Source organism: Schistocerca piceifrons, chromosome 1 (assembly GCF_021461385.2).
Source record: "Schistocerca piceifrons isolate TAMUIC-IGC-003096 chromosome 1, iqSchPice1.1, whole genome shotgun sequence".
In the NCBI taxonomy this organism is placed as follows: domain Eukaryota; kingdom Metazoa; phylum Arthropoda; class Insecta; order Orthoptera; family Acrididae; genus Schistocerca; species Schistocerca piceifrons.
In genome coordinates, this window is record NC_060138.1 from 793,208,420 (window position 1) to 793,232,563 (window position 24,144).

General features: G+C 39.8%; 1 protein-coding gene across 3 annotated transcripts in view; it reads right to left on the reverse strand.

Annotated features, from left to right (window-relative positions):
• Positions 1-24,144, reverse strand: part of LOC124713289 (E3 ubiquitin-protein ligase RNF19A-like) — a 379,972-nt gene that overhangs the window by 86,543 nt on the left and 269,285 nt on the right. For all 3 annotated transcript variants that reach the window (XM_047242937.1, XM_047242936.1, XM_047242938.1), the window contains 3 exons: positions 19,516-19,696; positions 17,995-18,109; positions 15,756-15,946 (listed from right to left, as the gene is read on the reverse strand). In XM_047242937.1, coding sequence (XP_047098893.1) covers positions 15,756-15,946; positions 17,995-18,109; positions 19,516-19,696 — 487 coding nt within the window. The remainder of the gene's footprint in view (positions 1-15,755; positions 15,947-17,994; positions 18,110-19,515; positions 19,697-24,144) is intronic.

Consider the following 24,144-nt stretch of genomic DNA (forward strand, 5'->3'; position numbering starts at 1 on the left):
TTTGAACAAATATAAATATTTTTTTTTTTTCAAGTGGGCTTTTACTGAAAGGCGGTTAGCCCTGTTACTTTGAATTCACTTTTTCACTGTCTTCAATTCTCTCTCTCTCTCTCTCTCTCTCTCTCTCTCTCTCTCTCTCATATATATATATATATATATATATATATATATATATCTCAAAAAACAAAGATGTAGTGACTTACCAAATGAAAGTGCTGGCAGGTCGACAGACACACAAACACACACACAAAATTCAAGTTTTCGCAACAAACTGTTGCCTCATCAGGAAAGAGGGAAGGAGAAGGAAAGACGAAAGGATGTGGGTTTTAAGGGAGAGGGTAAGGAGTCATTCCAATCCCGGGAGCGGAAAGACTTACCTTAGGGGGAAAAAAGGACGGGTATACACTCACACACACACACACACATATCCATCCACACATATACAGACACAAGCAGATTATACGAGGGCGGTTCAGAAAGTAACCTCCGATTGGTCACAGTGCGGGTTGTGGGGGGAGTAGCGACACCATCTGTGCGTTCACGCACTCAACAGGTCAGTCGGCATCAAGCCGTGGTCGAGTGAACGTCGTACCTGCGCTACTTTAGTTTTTGTGGCAGTTTGAAATGTGTGCTGCAATAGAAAACCCCGCCAAATGTGAAGTGCGTGCTGTCATAAGGTTTTTTACAGCCAAAGGATATTCTGCAGCAGCTATTCATCGTGAGCTTTGTGCCGTGTACGGACCAAGAGTTATGAGTGAAGGAGTTGTCCGTGAATGGGTACTTTTAAATAAAAGTGGACGAGAAAACGTTCATGATGAAGAGAGGAGTGGTAGACCATCATTGGTGACTGACGAACCCGTTCAGACAGTTGATGCAAAAGTTCGTGAAAATCGATGTTTCTCAATGTCGGAGTGGTCTACTGGTTTTCCACAGATTTCTAAGACTCTCTTGTACAAGATAGTGACAGCAAGATTGGGTTACCGTAAGTTCTGTGCACGATGGGTGCCCAAAATTCTTACCGACCACCACAAAACTCAAAGAATGGCCTCTGCATTAGACTTTCTGTCACGTTATGAGGACAAAGGAGAACCATTGTTAAACAGAATCGTGACCGGTGACGAAACCTGGATTAAGTACATGAACCCTGAGACAAAAGAACAATCAAAGATGTGGGCACATTCAAATTCACCTACCAAACCAAGAAAAGCCTCGCAAGATTTTTCTGCCAGAAAACTGATGGCAACGGTGTTTTGGGATGCCAAAGGGGTGTTGTTGGTTCAATTCATGGAACGTGGTACGACCATTAATCAAGACGTGTACTGTGACACAATAAAAAAGTTACGACGGGCTATACAGAACAAACGCCGTGGTATGCTGACTTCCGGTATCATTTTTTTGCACGATAACGCCCGTCCTCACTCTGCTCGCAGAACAACGGCCCTTCTTGAGTCCTTCAAGTGGGACGTTATCAACCATCCACCTTACAGCCCAGACCTGGCGCCATGTGATTATCACCTCTTCATGCATTTGAAGAAATGGCTCGGGTCACAGCGGTTTGATGACGACGAAGAGCTCAAAGATGCGGTCACAGGCTGGCTCTAGGCACAAGCGGGTGATTTTTATGCAGAAGGAATTTCAAAGCTTGTGAAGAGATACGATAAGTGCCTCAATCGCTATGGAGACTATGTAGAAAAATAGTGCAAAGATGTAGTTGTAAGATGTATATATTAAAATATTTTTATTTAACTTGGTGTATTTTTTTAAATCAACCGGAGGTTACTTTCTGAACGGCCCTCGTATATATGAGGGAAACATTCCACGCAGGAAAAATATATCTAAAAACAAAGATGATGTGACTTACCAAATGAAAGTGCTGGCAGGTCGACAGGTGTCTGTCGACCTGCCAGCACTTTCATTTGGTAAGTCACATCATCTTTGTTTTTAGATATATACGAGGGCAGTTCAATAAGTAATGCAACACATTTTTTTTCTTGGCAAATTTTGGTTGAAAAAACCGGAAATTTCTTGTGGAATATTTTCAAACATTCCCGCTTCGTCTCGTATAGTTTCATTGACTTCCGACAGGTGGCAGCGCTGTACGGAGCTGTTAAAATGGCGTCTGTAACGGATGTGCGTTGCAAACAATGGGCAGTGATCGAGTTTCTTTTGGCGGAAAACCAGGGCATCTCAGATATTCATAGGCGCTTGCAGAATGTCTACGGTGATCTGGCAGTGGATAAAAGCACGGTGAGTCGTTGGGCAAAGCGAGTGTCATCATCGCCGCAAGGTGAAGCAAGACTGTCTGATCTCCCGCGTGCGGGCCGGCCGTGCACAGCTGTGACTCCTGCAATGGCGGAGCGTGCGAACACACTCATTCGAGATGATCGACGGATCACCATCAAACAACTCAGTGCTCAACTTGACATCTCTGTTGGTAGTGCTGTCACAATTGTTCACCAGTTGGGATATTCAAAGGTTTGTTCCCGCTGGGTCCCTAGTTGTCTAACCGAACACCATAAAGAGCAAAGGAGAACCATCTGTGCGGAATTGCATGCTCGTCATGTGGCTGAGGGTGACAATTTCTTGTCAAAGATTGTTACAGGCGATGAAACATGGGTTCATCACTTCGAACCTGAAACAAAACGGCAATCAATGGAGTGGCGCCACACCCACTCCCCTACCAAGAAAAAGTTTAAAGCCATACCCTCAGCCGGTAAAGTCATGGTTACAGTCTTCTGGGACGCTGAAGGGGTTATTCTGTTCAATGCCCTTCCCCATGGTCAAACGATCAACTCTGAAGTGTATTGTGCTACTCTTCAGAAATTGAAGAAACGACTTCAGCGTGTTCGTAGGCACAAAAATCTGAACGAACTTCTCCTTCTTCATGACAACGCAAGACCTCACACAAGTCTTCGCACCCGAGAGGAGCTCACAAAACTTCAGTGGACTGTTCTTCCTCATGCACCCTACAGCCCCGATCTCGCACCGTCGGATTACCATATGTTTGGCCCAATGAAGGACGCAATCCGTGGGAGGCACTACGCGGATGATTAAGAAGTTATTGATGCAGTACGACGTTGGCTCCGACATCGACCAGTGGAATGGTACCGTGCAGGCATACAGGCCCTCGTTTCAAGGTGGCGTAAGGCCGTAGCATTGAATGGAGATTATGTTGAAAAATAGTGTTGTGTAGCTAAAAGATTGGGGAATAACCTGGTGTATTTCAATGCTGAATAAAACAACCCCTGTTTCAGAAAATATATATATGAAACCGTCCTCTGCACAGCAGTCATTCAATAATAAACTGAGTGATTACATTAAGGTCAAGAGGCTGCTTGTGACTTTTGCATTTACTGGCATTAAACAACTAACATTACTGAAAGATACATCCCTTTTTGATGTGAAGAGAACAGTTAAAAACTATCTTTCTTTCTCTACACTGATCATAGCAACTAAGCTTTTAAGAAACCCTATAAAAATTCCTGCAATCATCCCAGCCTTAATTGGAAAGCACTATTTTATGTTCTTATAACACTACAGCCTCTCCCAAGGTTATTATGTAACTTACCAAACGAAAGCATTGGTATGTTGATAGACAAACAAACAGACACAAACACACACGCAAAATTCAAGCTTTCGCAACCCATGGTTGCTTCATCAGGAGGCAGCCGTGGGTTGCGAAAGCTTAAATTTTGCGTGTGTGTTTGTGTCTGTCTGTTTGTCTATCAACATACCAACGCTTTCGTTTGGTAAGTTACATCATATTTGTTTTTAGATATATTTTTCCCACGTGGAATGTTTCCCTGAGAGAGAGAGACACACACACACACACACACACACACACACACACACACACAGATATCCATGTATTTTTCACAGATATCCATATATTTTCTGTAAGATTCAGTGCTCCCTAAGGCCTTTTATGTGTATCTATATAGGTATCATTCAGTTCAATTTGCCAAAAAACCTATTAGTATTCGTAAACACATATAGAATATTGTAGAAGGATGTACATTATCACTATTGTTAACAGATTGTTGTCATTAACAACATTAAGTACACCATGCCAAATTATATATCAAATCAAGAAACTGAAGTAAAAAATGTTTAGCAGCAAATATTAAGAGGCTGTGGAAATGTTGGCATAAATAACTGACACCTCTAATTACCATAATTGCAATTGGCACATTAGTTAACATAAAAAATGTCATTCCAATTCAAATGAAAATAACAATTATAATCCAGTGAGGCAAATTCATTCGTAATTCATTTTTACGTAATTCATTGTAATTAATGGTGCTTGTAAATTACGCAGATAGTTACACTACCCAAATTTACAAAACTCTGCCATGTAAGGAAAACAAGTGTATCTTTAATTTATGTAATATGGCAAAGCACAATGTGTATACTTCAAACTAATGTTAGCAACGAAATTCGTACAATCGCTAATTATGAAAGTAACTTAAAAGCAAAATAATTGTTGAAATCAGATTGTAAATTAATTTTCACACAAAAGACCAAAGATGATGATAAAAAATAATATGTTATTCTACATCATATGTTGTAATCTGTACAAATGTAACAGTAATTAGTTTAGATGAAATTGTTTTTAATTGTAAGTTAGATTTTGTAATAAATTAACAATGTAGCAAGTGTTAGAAGTTGTATTTAAAGCGACACAGCGGGACAGCAGAGGGGTCAGTCAGTGAAGTCAGTCAAAGAGGTCAGTCAGTCAGTGTTTTGTTTACGTTAACAGTCCGTGCAATGTTTGGTTGTCAACTAATGTCAATAAATAATGTCCTTCTAGCTTCCACACCAACTCCCCCCCCCCCATGCAAAGATTATTATTTAAGGAAGAAGCCAGTAGAAAACTGTTCCATCAAAACAAAAAATATTTGAGGCCTCCTATCCTTGTACCAGCCATAACAAAATGGTGTTCTTTCAGTATTGTATACATTTCAATTTCCTGTTTCACTAGCAAATTGAGTGAGGGAAAAGCAATTGTCTATATGCCTCTCTACGAGGCCTAATATCTCTAGTCCTGTCTTTGTGGGCTTGCGCGAAATGCACATAGGTAGGAGTAGAATCTTTCTACAGTCATCTTCAATGGTTCTCTAAATTTTCCTCAACAGTGTTTTTCAGGAAGATCATCATCTTCCCTCCACAGATTTCCATGGAGCATTTCTGTAACACCCCTTGTTGATCAAACCCATCATAAATAAATCCACTAGCACACCTCTGAATTGCATCGATGTCTTCCTTGAGTCAAGCCTGGTTTGAGATCCCTAACACTGTAGCAGTACTCAAGAATAGATCATGAAAGTGTTCTGCAAGCCGTCTCCAGCAAGCTACACTTTTCTAGAATTCTCCCAATAAACCAAAGTTGACCAGTCACCGTAATACCAACCTTTCATACTTGTTCGATTTCACATGTCTAAATAGATGAGAAACACACCATTAGTACGGTATTCAACATTACAGGATCTTTTTTCCTACTCATCTGCATTAACTCACATTTCTATATGTTTAGACCAAGCTACCATTTACTACATCAAATATAAATGCTGTCCAAGAGAGATTGTATCCTCCTACAGTCATTTAATGAGAATACCTTTCCATATACTACAACATCATTAGCATAAAGTCGAAACCTGCTGCCCTCTCAGTCTGTCAGATCTTTTACATATATAGATAACAATAGTAGTGCTATCACACTTCCTGGGGCACACCTGGAAATAGTCTCATCTTTGATTAATACCTGCTGTCCAGGACAATGTAGAGTTCTATTACTTAAGAATACATCAAGCCAGTCTGGAACCCATTTCTCATGACTGTACCTTCACTAAACAGTATGCCTCTAAAACCAAATTAGAATTCCATCCAGACCAGTAACTTATGTGTTTTCACCTCTTTCAGCTGCTTCTCTAAGCCATGGATGCCTATGACTATGTCCTCCATATGGAAGTCTGCAGAATGATCAAACAACAGTACATTTGTACAATCCTCCTGCATGAAAGACATGTTGTTGTTGTTGTTGTCTTCAGTCCTGAGACTGGTTTGATGCAGCTCTCCATGCTACTCTATCCTGTGCAAGCTTCTTCATCTCCCAGTACCAACCGCAACCTACATCCTTCTGAATCTGCTTAGTGTATTCATCTCTTGGTCTCCCTCTATGATTTTTACCCTCCATGCTGCCCTCCAATGCTGAATTTGTGATCCCTTGATGCCTCAAAACATGTCCCACCAACCGATCCCATCTTCTACTCAAGTTGTGCCACAAACTTCTCTTCTCCCCAATCCTGTTCAATACCTCCTCATTAGTTACGTGATCTACCCACCTTATCTTCAGCATTCTTCTGTAGCACCACATTTCGAAAGCTTCTATTCTCTTCTTGTCCAAACTATTTATCGTCCATGTTTCACTTCCATACATGGCTACACTTCATACAAATACTTTCAGAAATGACTTCCTGATACTTAAATTTATACTCAATGTTAACAAATTTCTCTTCTTCAGAAACGATTTCCTTGCCATTGCCAGTCTACATTTTATATCCTCTCTACCTCGACCATCATCAGTTATTTTACTCCCTAAATAACAAAACTCCTTTACTACTTTAAGTGTCTCATTTCCTAATCTAATTTCCTCTGCATCACCCGATTTAATTTGACTACATTCCATTATACTCGTTTTGCTTTTGTTGATGTTCATCTTATACCCTCCTTTCAAGACACTGTCCATTCCGTTCAACTGCTCTTCCAAGTCCTTTGCTGTCTCTGACAGAATTACAATGTCATCGGCGATCCTCAAAGTTTTTACTTCTTCTCCATGAATTTTAATACCTACTCCGAATTTTTCTGTTGTTTCCTTTACTGCTTGCTCAATATACAGATTGAATAACATCGGGGAGAGGCTACAACCCTGTCTCACTCCTTTCCCAACCACTGCTTCCCTTTCATGCCCTTCGACTCTTATAACTGCCATCTGATTTCTGTACAAATTGTAAATAGCCTTTCGCTCCCTGTATTTTGCCCCTGCCACTTTTAGAATTTGAAAAAGAGTATTCCAGTTAACATTGTCAAAAGCTTTCTCTAAGTCTACAAATGCTAGAAACGTAGGTTTGCCTTTTCTTAATCTTTCTTCTAAGATAAGTCGTAAGGTTAGTATTGCCTCACGTGTTCCAACATTTCTACGGAATCCAAACTGATCTTCCCCGAGGTCCGCTTCTACCAGTTTTTCCATTCGTCTGTAAAGAATTCGCGTTAGTATTTTGCAGCTGTGACTTATTAAACTGATAGTTCAGTAATTTTCACGTCTGTCAACACCTGCTTTCTTTGGGATTGGAATTATTATATTCTTCTTGAAGTCTGAGGGTATTTCGCCTGTCTCATACATCTTGCTCACCAGATGGTAGAGTTTTGTCATGACTGGCTCTCCCAAGGCCATCAGTAGTTCTAACGGAATGTTGTCTACTCCGGGGGCCTTGTTTCGACTCAGGTCTTTCAGTGATCTGTCAAACTCTTCACGCAGTATCTTATCTCCCATTTCGTCTTCATCTACATCCTCTTCCATTTCCATAATATTGTCCTCAAGTACATCGCCCTTGTATAAACCCTCTATATACTCCTTCCACCTTTCTGCCTTCCCTTCCTTGCTTAGAACTGGGTTGGCATCTGAGCTCTTGATATTCATACAAGGTGTTCTCTTCTCTCCAAAGGTCTCTTTAATTCTCCTGTAGGCAGTATCTATCTTACCCCCTAGTGAGACAAGCCTCTACATCCTTACATTTGTCCTCTAGCCATCCCTGCTTAGCCATTTTGCACTTCCTGTCGATCTCATTTTTGAGACGTTTGTATTCCTTTTTGCCTGATTCATTTACTGCATTTTTATATTTTCTCCTTTCATCAATTAAATTCAATATTTCTTCTGTTACCCAAGGATTTCTATTAGCCCTCGCCTTTTTACCTACTTGATCGTCTGCTGCCTTCACTACTACATCTCTCAGAGCTACCCATTCTTCTTCTACTGTATTTCTTTCCCCCATTCCTATCAATTGTTCCCTTATGCTCTCCCTAAGACTCTCTACAACCTCTGGTTCTTTCAGTTTATCCAGGTCCCATCTCCTTAGATTCCCACTTTTTGCAGTTTCTTCAGTTTCAATCTGCAGTTCATAACCAATAGATTGTGGTCAGAATCCACATCTGCCCCTGGAACTGTCTTACAATTTAAAACCTGGTTCCTAAATCTCTGTCTTACCATTATATAATCTATCTGATACCTTTTAGTATCTCCAGGATTCTTCCAGGTATACAACCTTCTTTTATGATTCTTGAACCAAGTGTTAGCTATGATTAAGTTATGCTCTGTGCAAAATTCTACAAGGCGGCTTCCTCTCTCATTTATTCCCCTCAATCCCTATTCACCTACTATGTTTCCTTCTCTCCCTTTTCCTACTGACGAATTCCAGTCACCCATGACTATTAAATTTTCGTCTCCCTTCACCACCTGAATAATTTCTTTTATCTCGTCATACATTTCATCTATTTCTTCATCATCTGCAGAGCTAGTTGGCATATAAACTTGTACTACTGTAGTAGGCATGGGCTTTGTGTCTATCTTGGCCACAATAATGTGTTCACTATGCTGTTTGTAGTAGCTAACCCGCACTCCTATTTTTTTATTCATTATTAAACCTACTCCTGCATTACCCCTATTTGATTTTGTATTTATAACCCTGTACTCACCTGACCAAAAGTCTTGTTCCTCCTGCCACCGAACTTCACTAATTCCCACTATATCTTACTTTAACCTATCCATTTCCCTTTTTAAATTTTCTAACCTACCTGCCCGCTTAAGGGATCTGACATTCCACGCTCCGATCCATAGAACGCCAGTTTTCTTTCTCCTGATAACGACGTCCTCTTGAGTAGTCCCCGCCCGGAGATCCGAATGGGGGACTATTTTACCTCCGGAATATTTTACCCAAGAGGACGCCATCATCATTTAATCATACAGTAAAGCTGCATGCCCTCGGGAAAAATTACGGCTGCAGTTTCCCCTTGTTTTCAGCCGTTCGCAGTACCAGCACAGCAAGGCCGTTTTGGTTAATGTTACAAGGCCAGATCAGTCAATCATCCAGACTGTTGCCCCTGCAACTACTGAAAAGGCTGCTGCCCCTCTTCAGGAACCACATGTTTGTCTGGCCTCTCAACAGATACCCCTCCGTTGTGGTTGCACCTACGGTACGGCCATCTGGATCACTGAGGCACGCAAGCCTCCCCACCAATGGCAAGGTCCATGGTTCACGGGGGAAGGGGGGGGGGGGGGGGGGGAGAGGGGAGATGAAAGACATATTAAATGCAAAATCTGACAGATAAGCTTTCCTTTTGCCGTCTTCTCTTGCCACCCAAGGCAGGTCAAGAGTGACTGCATAAAAGCCTTCACCCTGCTTAGTGATTTAACACAGGACCAGAATTTTCTCAGGATCTTAGCAAAGTGTCTTGCTAAGGTATGATGGAGGAAGCAGTTGTATGTTTCATGCAGTGATCTTTCTATGGATACACGAGCTTCTATTAACTTTCGCCTGCTTATCTTTTGGTGTCCTTTTTTTGAAGTGAAAATGCAACAATTTCCGTTTTCTTAGCATCCTCCAAATTTTTTTATGAAACCACAGTGGAACTTTTCCATGCTTAATCCACTTACTTGGCGCAACTTTTTTGGAGCATGATTTACCATCATTTCAAAATTTTGCCCTTAATTCCTCTGTGTCCGTCATATTGGAACTAAAAAATGATATCCATTCACCATCATCTAAGTAAGAGCCTCACAACTGCTTATTGCTTTTTCTAACAAAAATATTGGGAGATGAAGAACCTTGCACAGGATAGGGTAGCATGGAGAGCTGCATCAAACCAGTCTCAGGACTGAAGACCACAACAACAACAACAACCAAAACAACAACAAAAATGCTCTCTTAGCCTTCTTTATACATTTATTAATTATTATTTAGTAACCATCATCGCTATAATGACATGATCACTTATACCTGCCTCTATACTGACACTATTGATAAGGTCACACCTGTTTCCTATATTTCTATTGGATATGGGTTATTGAATTAGCTGCTCTAAACAGTTTCCGGAAACTGTTCAGAACTACTTCACAAGATGTCCATACCACCAGCAATGAATCTCTATACATTCCAGTCAATACTCCGCAGGTTAAAGTTGCCTCCAACCAATACTGCATGACTGCAGTATTTCAGAGCTACCGATCATAAAAATTCTTTGAATGATTCTACAGTAATGGGTGGCTGGTAAAAACCTCTGATGATTAAACTGATTACACAAAGGCTAGTTATTCTCACCCAGATGATTTTGGCACCAGACTCAATTTCGACCTCTATAGACAAAATATTTTTGTCAACTGCAATGAACACCCCATTCTAGGGCATCTAACCTGTATTTCTGATATACACTCCATACCTTATTTAAAACTTCAGAGCTTTCTAATTTGGGTTTCATCCAGCTCTCAAATATGAGTATAATTTGAGTGCAAGAGCTTTGCAGGACTGTGGTAAATTCAAGAAATTTGTTATGAAGCTTTGCCAACTTACTGTTAAAATTTTGATATTTGGAATGTCTTTACTTTGTATGCGATATGATTTTGCTCACTGCATGTCATCTAGTGAGCATTTATAAAGTTTATTGCACATCTGACCTATCAAAGGGAGCCCTAAAACCATATACCAAAAAATGCAGGTCTAGAAATCTGCAACAAAGATCATTACAGAATTTATTTCTCCCAATGTTCAGATGGCACTTGCCGCAAGCACTGCCAGTTAAAACTGGTGTTGAGCAATGCAGAAACAGAAAACCAAGAATTATTCGTTGAAGGCCATGTAACTGAACACTGCAAGTCCAGTTTTTTGACGTAAAAAAGGGAGATAGTGTAGGAAACCCAAAAAAACTATGAGGAAAACCCAAAAAACTATGAGGAAACTAAGTTACACTGAAGTAAAGGGATCGTGATTCTCCAGTGCTACAAAACTGTTGAAAATAGCAATAAGTGACAGGTAATGACAGTGGCTATGCCACAGAGGAAGGTCATACCATCACATGAGGGTGTAGATATGGCCAAGTATTGGGGAATCTGACAATGTGCAATGCGCCGCAAGAGGGTGAGTGAGAAGTAATGGAATATGTCGACAGCGGGTGCAAAAGTGATGACGAGGTAATATTGGTACATTTTTAAAGTGAAGGCTGGGAAGTGTTACAAAAACAGGAATGTCTAGATAGAAGAAATAGCACCTAGGTCATGTAACAAAACCATTGTACAAACAATGACACAATTATTCCAATACTATAAGAATTGCCAAGATGAACTTATTTAAAAATCATTCTGACAGAACGGCAATAATTTCTGTTTATGAAATAGTTCCCAAAATCCACTTTACAAATGTAGCAACTTTTACACCCTCTATTGACATATTCCATTACATCTCATTTGGCATCTAGCAGTGCACTGCCCAACATCAGTTTTCCCCAACAATTGGCTTTATCTACTCCCAAAAGGATCAGATGTACACTGCATATCAGAGGCTGCCATTCAGGTACCCGACTGTGTGTGGGGGTGTACACAATGAGTTTTTAGGTTAGGTTTACAATAGCTGCAGGAAATCCACAGGTATCAGTGTAAGATCAAATGACGAGCCTCTCATAGGTGAGAGTATTAAAATCCTAATGGTAAGCTGGAGAAGCATTCACAACAGTGTGCCAGAGTTTGAAGTGCTCATGAAAAGCAGTGAAGCTTACACAACACTAGGTACAGAAGGCTGGTTGAAACCTGAAATTGATAGCAGTGAGATTTCGGTGGAAAATTTAAGTATATATTGCTAGGATAGGCAAATCTGAAGTGGGGGTGGTGTATTTGTCACAGTAGACTAGAAATTTAAATCTACCACGGTAGCAACTGAAGCTGCTTGTGAGATTGTTTGGGAAAGACTCAGTAGCAGATGTGGGCATAAAATGATAACTGGATCCTTTTATCATCCACCAGACTCATCTCCTGATGTAACCAAAAACTATAGAGCAGACCTCAGTTCATTATTACGTAAGTTCTCCAATCATACTGTAATCATCAATGGAGACTTTAATCAACCAGCAATTAACTGGGAAAATTACTGTTTTGTTAGTGATGGGCATAAGACAACATGTGAAACTTTACTAAATGCCTTCTCTGGAAACTAGCTGCAACAGGTAGTTAGGAACCACACTCATGATGGATCTAATGGTAATAAATAGACCTGACCCCTTTGTGGATGGTCACATTGAAACTGTTATCAGTGACCATGACACGGTTGTGGAACAATGATCACCAAGGTACAAAGTACATCTAAGTCACGTCATATCTCAATGAGGAACTTGAAACTTTCAGCACAGAGCAGGAGCATGTAGACGAACTACACACATCAAAAAAAGTTTTGCATCATCCCAGTTCCCAGGTCTCCTGAAGACATTGACTGTGGATATTGTACCACAGAGACAGTCCCTTTGACTGTCCATAGATGTCATTAAACCCACCCAAAGATGTAACCAACCATTCATGAGCAGCGCCTATTAGATGGAGGGCATCCAACAGCTAATCAGTTCCAGTCATTCCACCAGGAAGGAGGTACACACACAGCTCGTGTAGTCTGTAGTTCAACCATGCCTAGATGGTCAATATCACAGTTCGATCACGTCCACATTGTTACTTTGTGCCAGGAAGGGTTCTCAACAAGTGAAGTGGCCAGGCATCTCCGAGTGAACCAAAGCGATGTTCGGACATGTAGGAGATACAGAGAGACAGGAACTGTCGACGATATGCCTCGCTCAGGCCGCCCAAGGGCAGTGGACGATCACTACCTACAGATTATGGCTTGGAGGAACCCTGACAGCAACGCCACCATGTTGAATAATGGTTTTTGTGCAGCCACAGGACGTCGTGTTATGATTCAAACTGTGTGCAACAGGTTGCGTGACTCCCAACGTCCATGGCAAGTTCCATCTTTGCAACAACACCACCATGCAGCACAGTACAGATGGACCCAACAACACGCAGAATACACTGCTCAGGATCGGCATCATGTTCTCTTCACTGATAAGTGTCGCATATGCCTCCAACGAGACAGTCGTCGGAGATATGTTTCGAGGCAATTCGGTCAGGCTGAATGCCTTAGACACACTGTCCAGCAAGTACAACAAGATGGAGGTTCCCTGCTGTTCTGGGATGGCATTATGTGAGGCCAATGTATGCCACTGGTGGTCATGGAAGGCGCCGTAATGGTTGTACGCTACATGAATGCCATTCTCCGACCGATAGTGCAACCATATTGGCATCATATTGGCGAGGCATTCGTCTTCATGGATGACAATTCATGCCCCATCGTGCACATCTTGTGAATGACTTCCTTCAGGACAATGACATCGCTCGACTAGAGTGGCCAGCATGTTCTCCTGGACATGAACCCTATCAAATATGCCTGGGATAGATTGAAAAGGGCTGTTTATGGACAACGTGACCCACAAACCACTCTGAGGGATCCTGAACCGCCGTTGAAGAGTGGGACAATCTGGACTAACAGTGCCTTGATGAACTTCTGGATAGTATGCCATGATGAATACAGGCATACATCAATGCAAGAGGACGTGCTACTGGGTATTAGAGGTACCGGTGTGTACAGCAATCTGGACCATCAACTCTGAAGGCCTCGCTGTATGGTGTTACAACATGCAATGTGTGGTTTTCATGAGCAATATAAAAGGCAGAAATGATGTGTATGTTGATCTCTATTCCAATTTTCCGTACAGGTTCCGGAACTCTCAGAACCGAGGTGATGCAAAACTTTTTTGATGTGTGTACATGTAATGGTTGAAGTTTAAAGAGTATGTGACCACATACTGGACAGATATAGACCCAGTAGAACAATCCATAATGGGAAGGAACCTCCATGGAATACAGTCACTGTAAAGAAACTTCAAAAGAAACAGAGATTACTGCATAACAGCTGTAAATCAAAGTTTAGCGCTAAGACAGACATATGCCAAATGAAACATGTTCAGCTGCGAAGTGAGCAGTGCGTGATGCCTTCAATGACTACTGGAGCAGAATATTGTCAAATGATCTTTCACAGGACCCAAATAAATGCTACTCATGTGTAAAAGCTTTTAGTGGCACCAAAGCTAGTGTCCAGTCCCTCGTGAATGAGACAGAACCGAAACTGAGGGTAACAAAGAAAAAAGCTGAAATATTTAACTCCATTTTCAAATGTTCCTTTACGAAGGAAAACCCAGGAGAATTGCCCCAATTTAATCCTTGTACCAGGAAAAGATGAATGAAATAAATATTATTGTCAGTGGTGTTCAGAAAGAGCTGAACAGCCGAAATCATTAAAACTGAATGAAGCTCCAGGGCCCAATGGAATCCCTGTTAGATTCATAACTGAATTTGTGGCTGAGTTAGTCCCTCTTCTAACTATAATCTATCGTAAATCACTGTAATAGAAAACTGTGCCCAGTTTTTGGAAACAAGCTCAGGTCACACCTGTCCAGAAGAAGGGTAGTAGAAGCCGTCCACAAAACTAATGTCGAGTATCCTCGACACTGATTTTTTGTTGTATGTTAGAAGATAATCTGTGCTAAAAAACAAAGGGGTATCTTTAACAGAATGACCTCCTCAATGACAACCAGCACAGATTCTGAAAACACTGATCATGTGAAACACAACTTGCACTTTTCTCACATTACATATGGAAAGCTTTGGATGAAGGCAACCAGGTAGCTGCAGTATGTCTTGGTTTCCAAAAAGCATTTTACTCAGCACCACACCTACACTTGTTGTCGAAAATACAATCATATCGGATATTAAGCGAAATTTGAGACAGGACTGAGGACTTTTTGGTAGGGAGGACACAGCATGTTACCTTGGATAGAGTGTTATTGTCAGATGTAGAAGTAACTTCGGGAGTACCCCAGGGAAATGTGCTGGGACGTTTCTGTTCTGTTTTATATTAATGATCTTGCAGACAGTTTTAATTATAACATCAACAATGCGGTGAAAGATAGATTGCTACATACTGTAAAGAAGACACACCAAGTTGCAAACAGGCACAATTAAAAGACACTCACATGTGGCTTTTGGCGCACCCCCCCCCCCCCCCCCCCACACACACACACACACACACACACACACACACACACACACAACCAATTCCAGCATCTCTTTAAGATATACATAAACTATCCCAAGTATGTTTATTAAAGTTTCAAGAGCCTGCTTTAAAGGATGACTCTAGGAATTTACTAGAAGCTGTTATGTATCGCTCACATAGGAATCCTGAGTGTAAGATTAGAGTAATTACTGCACACACAAAAGCATTCAAACACTCATTCCTCCTACGCTCCATACATGAATGGTACGAGAAGGAACCCATACAATGGGACATACCCTCTGCCATGGACCTCACAGTGATTTTAAGAGTACAGATGTAGATGTAGATATGGACTGAGTAAAGGCCTTTCAAGTTGACATATGTTGAAGAAAAACTAGAGCATTCAGAAACATATCACCAACTTTTGCAATTTAGTTATTGGAAAACATACGAAGAAAGTTTTAAAAGAGTGCACCACTTACAAAACTTTCTCATAATATAAAACTGAACATTAGATTAATACTGTGTACTATAGTCCAAAATGTGTCATACAGAACTTACGATGTTGTGAATCCTGGCTGAAGCTAATAGAAGATGAGCGGACGTTAGGCGACCGTTGTGCTCTTGCTGCATCACAAGTCTGATTAGGATGCCACTCAGCCTTACAGTGGTAACAGAAATACGCATCACAGCCAGGTCTTTCACACTTTATTTTTGGGCAACTGGCACAACCAGTTGCTATCACAGCAAAACTGAAAGAAAGAATGATATACATTTGGCAATAAGTTTAAATAGAAAAAATAAATTTTTAATTTGGTAGCCATAACTAAAAAGACCACTAAAACATGTGTAAAAGAATACTAACTCACAAATTTTTTTGTGTGAACATAAAAAAATGACAGCAAATGATAAAGTTACATACTCTCTAACCCTTCTGTATTTTCCAGCTGCAAAATAGTTTGTCAGATAGAAAGAATGTATGCCACAAAAGGCATAAAAGGAAAAAAAAGACATAAAGCACTTACAAGGATACACCTTTTTCATATTTAGTGAAAGCTGAATCGTTCTCATAGGTACAGTCACACTGTCTAAAAAGTGAAAATAAATAAAATTGCATACAAATTCTGGTGTTCACAAGGCATAACACTGCAAACTGTTTTGTTACAATACAATACAGTATGAAATATTATGTAACTACTAATAACTCTGGCAACGTTTTTCAACAACTGCATTTGAGATACCAGGGATATCACAGGTGGGAACACAGTGGCTATAAGGACTAGTGTATTCTTTGTAAATCTAGTGTGGAACTCCAGACTGTTCAAATGAAAGACTATGACTCTCCAATATTCATAAAGGAAACTTGTGGAAGTAGCCTGGCAACAGCAGCTTAAGAAGCACTCAAATTGTTAAGTGCATTTTCTGAATATAAAATAAAAAAGAAATTGTTTAGTATCTGTGATTTCGAGAGCGTCTCAGTTCACACAATTTCATAAATATTTAACAATTTTTGGGAATACTATTTGATGATGTTTTATCTCCACCATATACCAAGTCCAAGGTGGTTACATAACGCAAACCCTAATTCTCAAGACATTTAATCTCTTTTACAGTCATTTGTTTAAAACAGCTATAATTTTCATGAATGTTTCAAAGTACTAATCCACACAGAGCAAAAAATATATGGAAAAAAAGAATATCTTACATACTTTCATTTACGTACAATCAAAGAGAATCACAAATTTAGGAAACTGCAGAGAGATTGTTTTAACTGATACTGGTAGCTAAATTTGTAACTACGGACTGATAATCTTACCATTTGGTAGTGTTAAAATATTTTGTTGCAATACACTAGCATTAGGGGCACATATTTTGTTGTTGTACAGGAGCCTTAGGAGCAGAAGCAAATGAAATCTAAATATGGCCATCAGGAAAAAGAAGAAAAATTAATTTCCAACATGAAATAATTCTCATTTCAAAGTTAGGGGGGGGGAAAAAAAATGTAAAACTAAAACACTGAGTAATGGGAATAGCTAGTATAGCTCAAACAATCAAGCGGTCAATATTATCCTTGAAGGTAAAACACAGAGCAAAGGGAAGGGAAGAAGGAAAGGGACAGTTATTTTTATGGGAGAAAGGAAGAGGAAGAAAGCTACAGGATTAAAGGCAGATGATATCCTCATGATTACTTACACCACCTTTTACCCTTCCTTAGCTACAGTCTGAGACAACTTTGGAAACCCTTCATTCATCTCTTCCAGCGCAGCTGTTGTCGACATTCTAATTTCTGTTGTTAAAAAGCTTGGTTTATAGTTTGTGATATTTACAGCATTTTTTATTTATTGGTCAAGCATATTTTTATCAGTTATTTATTAATTAGGTGACTAACTGAAGCTATAAGAACATTTGACGAAATCTAAAAGCAGAACAGTGCATTCCGACTGAGTTATCATATGTGAACTACATTCTGTTTAATATTCATGCATTATGCACATTTCTCTATTCTTTCCTAGGTCGTAACAGAATGAAGCATGCCACAGATTTGGCAATGACTAATTCCCTGACCTCAACAGAATTGAGCTTGCCGTCCTCCATGCTGATAAACTACTTCCTGGATCACTGAACATTTTGGTCACTATCCTGTCCTACAATGAAATGTATACACATCACTATTTATTGTACTGCTTAAACTGAATCACCATTAAAAAGTACCAAGACATTCATTACATGAAAAGGGGATGTACAACTGCTGTTACAAATGCAGCACATCAATGTAACATTCTATGCACGCACTACCAACCTGCAGTCTGGTGCTGGACACCAACGGGTATCGGGATCAACAGCCAAAACCCTCCGTACCATGAAGTCTTCATATTTCTCATACAGTGCTTTATCATTGAGAATCATGCGTATGTCTGAAAGAGCACATCATTTGCAATAAATAATCATGAAGGAGAAATACATACTCAAGCAAAACAAAAGTTTTATGTAACGAGAAGAGACGCCTTTTTTGTGGTGGGGGAGAGGGAGGGGGGGGGGGGCATTTAGAAGTTACTGGAATAAGTTTACCAAACGGTTGGCTAAGAAAATTTAAATTGTTTGTTTATATTATTATTTTGCTCAAACATGATAAGACTACAAATGAAATCCACCTTTCTGTTTATTATTTTTTATGCTGAGGGTAGAGCATGTCGCTCTTTAACAATTTCAAGACATCCTAAAACTTGCTGTTCTGAAAAATGTAGAATTGATGCTGCATAACAGTTTACCTTTTGCAATATGAGGCTAAAAAGTAAGAAATAATTATTTCACCGTAAGTTATTGTGTGCATTTTGGGTTATCTTGATCATGTAATATTCGTCACCCTTGCAGAATAGTCATCCCCAAACTAATAGAAGCTGCTGCAGTTATAATGTAGGGAAACAAGGAGCAGCAATCCCTGGCTTCTGCAAACATCTAAACATTTAAACTGAGTGCGGGACCAGGGTTTGGGTTTAAGCACCATCCAATATGCAGTTTCATCTCTTAGGAAGCTTCATCAGATCATACACTACTGCATATGTGTATGACCTGCTACACATTTTTTATATTAACAGGAAAAAATAAGTCTGTGGTGTTTCAGTTAACCACTAGATGAGTAAAAATGTAATCTAAGAGCATGGCAAGTTGTCATGTATCTATGTAATTGTATAGAGATTGATTACACTTTTTCGATTCCAAGTACTTTATGCAGGCAGCCTACTGATAACATTAATCAATGGCTGGTGTTCTTAGAAGGCCGAAGTTGACATTTTAACAGAAGATAAAAAATTTTCTCATTTAGTAACTGCATTATGCTTCTCATTCAATAGCCATACACTATTTTCAGTCCATCAAGGATTAACCAAACTAAACACACAATAAAATTACCTTTCGAGCAGCACTGTAAAAGATATTGAGGACAATGTTCAAAAAACTTAACAGCTGGTAGAGAGATTTTGTTCACAAAATACATCTAAAAAACATAAAATAATCAAAGCTAACAATTTAAGTTAAAGGATAGGTTTATAACAGACTAAATCCCTTTTCTGCTTCCATGCAATTAACTACACATACGCATAACAATTTTCCAACATTCATTAAGTGTTGAAAAGACCTTTTCATAGGTGGAAAGCATTTCTGACAAGAAATAGTTCCTTTTTTCCTTAACAACAATAATTTGGTTATTCATTTGATCAAATTAATATAAAACAATCTATTTACTTTATTTCAACTTTAGTGACTCATCTGTCAAGTCAAAGAAAAGAGTAAGAAATAAAGAGAGTGGTGTTATAATATTTACCATCAGGATGCATGGGTTCAGCACATTCCGGACACGCTATGCTGACCCGAGATTCAGAGATCTCTATACGGAGATACTGCTGAAAGCAGTCATAACAGGAACGATGTGTACATGTGGACAGCTCAGGAAAATTCACAAGAGGGTATTCTGACAAGCAGAGGGGACATTCAGCCACATCCATCTGTAAAAAGGATGTCACAATTTAAAAAATTTAAAAACACACACACACACACACACACACACACACACACACACACACACACACACACAGGTGCGTAATTTACTATTTTTTTTAATTAAGTCATATATAAACAAGCAAATATATTTCAAGCTTTCGCAACCCAAGGTTGCTTCGTCAGGAAAGAGTGAAGGAGAGGGAAAGACGAAAGGAAGTGGGTTTTAAGGGAGAGGGTAAGGAGTCATTACCGGGAGCGGAAAGACTTACCTTAGGAGGAAAGGACAGGTACACACACACACACACACACACACACACACACACACACACACAGACACATACAGACACAGGCAGACATATGTAAATGCAAAGAGGTTGGGCAGAGATGTCAGCCGAGGCGGAAGTACAGAGGCAAAAGGCAAGTCTTTCCGCTCCCGGGATTGGAATGACTCTTTAGCCTCTCCCTTAAAACCCACATCCTTTTGTCTTTCCCTCTCCTTCCCTCTTTCCTGATGAAGCAACCTTGGGTTGCAAAAGCTTGAAATTTGTGTGTTTTTTATTGTGTATCAACATATCATCGCTTTCTCGTTTGGTAAGTTACAGCATCTTTGTTTTTTATACATATTTTTCCCAAGCAAATATATTTTTATATAATATTAGAAATCTGCTATTGTTTTGATGAAGGGAACTTAAAAAAAAGAAACTGAAGAAGTCTTCCTTTGATCTATCAGAAAATAGCCAAGTTAAGTGAGTCATGTTTATGGCCTACTTTAATTACAAGGGGAAGGCATCTGACATAGCGAACCTATTCGGCTCATATTTGGCAGGTTGTTTGTATACAACCAGAAATGGACAAGTAAGACATTTAACCCCTGCCCCCATTTTTTGAGGAAACCACCACTAAAAGAGACTCAATATAGATGGGATCGATAGATAACTGAAAACTCAGCATTTTTCATCGTCATAAAAAGGGTCGCAAATTCTTATTTTCCTAGAAACCAAAGGAAGAAACATTTTCAACTGCCACTTACGCTGTTCACTTAAAGCACCGCTGGCAAAGTGATCAATGTATTTGGCTGCAGAGCACAAAACTTGTATCCAGCTCCCAAGCCATGCAGTAGTTTCTTTTACATTTGTTCTTGTATTTTTTCCTTCAGTTTCAGAAGTGATAGGAATAGGAGAGTTAATAAAGTAAATCAGTAAGGAGTAATAACAAGGTAGGAAAACCAATTTCTCAAATGACCTGGTTTAGTACAGAGTTAAAAATTTAATCCTGGCCACTTTACAATCACTTTTCACTAGCAACTAGATTGATGGTACTTCTCATATGAACGTTCAGAGAAAATTTAATCATGGCACCAAGAACATCTAAAGAATACAATTTTTACGAGATTATATCATTCTTTCCAAACATTTGGTGGAAAACAGGTTTTATTTATATTTAAAATATTTCTTTCTCGATAATTAATTTTGATGCTTACCATGCAAATAATAACACTGCCTGAAAACTGGTATTGAAAACTAACCACGAATTATACTGTGAACTCTTACTACTTCAGCATGGTTATGAAATCCCTGTTGTGTTTCCTAAAGCAGTCAACAATTCTGAAGCTTCAAAATAAAGTTTTTAATTTCACGATAAAAGTAAGCATCACATAGCTGGCACAGAAGTGTGCAGTTTGATGGCACACTTTCTACCATGCAAGTCAGTTGACCCCAGCCATCTTCGAGGGTCACTCCAAAAGAAATGCACACTTTTTTTTTTTTATTCTATATGTTTGATAGTTTTACAGTGTGTAGATACATCCTTTAGGAACAATATTTTCCATTTCTCCACATAATTTCCATCCATTTCAACTACCTTACGCCATTTTGGAACCAGCGCCTTTATACCGGCAGGGTGAATTTCTGGACCAACCTGTTGGAGCCACTGTTTGGCAGTGTGCACAAGGGTGTCATCATCTTCAAACCTTGTTCCACGAAGAGTGTCTTTCAGTTTCCCAAAGAGATGATGGTCACATGCAGCCAGGTCAGGACTGTAAGGCGGGTGTTTCAGTGTTGTCCATCCCAGTTTTGTGATCGCTTCCATGGTTTTTTGACTGACATGTGGCTGTGCATTGTCATGCAACAGCAAAAAATCCTGCTTTTGCCGATGTGGTCGAACACAACTCAGTTGAGCTTGAAGTTTCTTCAGTGTCGTCACAAAGGCATCAGAATTTATGGTGGTTCCACTTGGCATGATGTCCACAAGCAATAGTCCTTCGGAATCGAAAAACACCGTAGCCATAAATTTCCAGCAGAATGTGTGGTTTTGAATTTTTTTTTTTTTTTTTTTCCTTGGGTGAATTTGCATGATGCCACTCCACTGATTGCCTGTTCGTCTCTGGTGAAAAATGATGGAGCCATGTTTCATCACCTGTCACAATTCTTCCACGAAATTCATCTCCACCATTCTCGTACTGTTCCAAAAGTTCACTGGATACTGTTTTACTTGTTTCTTTGTGAGCCACTGTCAGCATCCTGGGAACCAACCTGGCACAAACCTTTTTTAACGCCAACACTTTCAGTATTTTGCAAACACTTCCTTCCCCTATCACAACGTAGCGTCAAAATTCGTTCACTGTGATGCGTCTGTCATCAGTCACCAATTCATTAACTCTCTGCACATTGTCTGGAGTGTGTGCAGTGCGAGGCCTGCCGCTGCAAGGACAATCCTCAATATTGCCGTGCCCGCTTCCATCACGTAACCAGCTTGCCCACCGACTAACTGTACTGTGATCGACAGCAGTATCTCCATATACCTTTATCAACCTCTTGTGGATGTTTCCCACTGTCTCGTTTTCACAGCACAGGAATTCTATGACAGCACATTGCTTCTGACGAATGTCAAGTGTAGCAGCCATCTTTAAGACATGCTGTAACGGTGCCACTCGCAGGAACAAGGTTGAACTAGGTTTGAACACAAGTGGGAAGGCTGTATCTACACACTGTAAAACTTTCACACATGCAGAATGAAAACTGTATTTTTACAAAAATAGTGTGCATTTCTTTTGGAGTGACCCTCGTATAAACATGGTATCATATAAGACAGTATTAGTTCGTGCACCCCACGAATTCAATATTGGAGTAGATGTGTTATCAGCAACATATGGTTTTAAAATGTTCAAGATATGTTTTCTACATTGAATCATTCAATTTTCTGGACTTGGAGCATGACTGGTCTCTTCTATACCGAATTACCAAATTAATCGTTAGTTTCTTATAAGCACAGGATAACATACGGCAACTATTTTCCAGATGCTGCAATGGAATACTTCACCATGTACAAATGCATTATTTTATGAGAGATTTGATAAATGTGGTAAATTTCCATGAGAGACTGGAATATTTTTGTTGCACATATTCATGGTTGGTAAGTTGGATTGTCTAAGAAACAGAAGAATAATTTCAACCTGTACAACAAACCGTTCATTGCCGACAGCTGTCTGAATCAGTTAACTGTCAATGCTGCGATCCAAAATGGAGGAAACAGAGTTTTGTACTGTTATTAAACACTTTCATTTGAATGATTGGACTGGCACACAAATCAAACCAGAATCAGACGAAGTTCACGTGGACTCTGCACCATCACAGAAGACTATTTACTTTTGGATTAATGAATCTAAACGTGGTCGGACAAGCACCCAAGACGGAGTGCGCTCCAGCCATCAAACTGAGTTCACCACGAAGGAAACCACTCACAAAATTCATGATATCGTAATACAAGACCGCCAAATAAAAATTCATGAGACTGCTGAGGCTGTAAGCATCACAACTGACTGAGTGCATAAGATCCTGCATGGAGAAGTGGCTGTGAAGCAGCTGTGTGCAAGGTGTGTGCCACGATCAGTCACAGTCTATCAAAAGTGCAAGCAGCACAATATTTCAACACAGTGTCTGGCAATGTTTAATTGCAATCTGAAAGACATTTTGTGCTGATTTGTAACTGTTGATGAAACATGGATCCAGTATTACACACCAGAGTCACAACACATGTCAAAACAATGGACAAAGGCTGGTGAAAGCGAAGCAAAGAAGACAAAGACCATTTTCAGCTGGTAAGGTGATAGCCACTGTTATTTTTTGAGATTCCTCAAGAATAATCCTCATAGATTACTAGGAAAAAGGCAGAACCATAACTTGACCCTATTACGTTTTATTGCTGGATCATCTGAAACCTGCTTTGGCTGAAAAAAGGCCAGAGTTGGCACAAGTCCACGAATTGGGCTTTGAATTAGCTCCTCGTCCACCCTATGTGCTAAACTTAACCCCAAGTGACTTCATTCTGTCCCCTAACTTGAAACTTTTCATCAAACGAGGAAGTGATGTTGTTGTTGTTGTTGTTGTTGTTGTTGTTGTCTTCAGTCCTGAGACTGGTTTGATGCAGCTCTCCATGCTACTCTATCCTGTCCAAG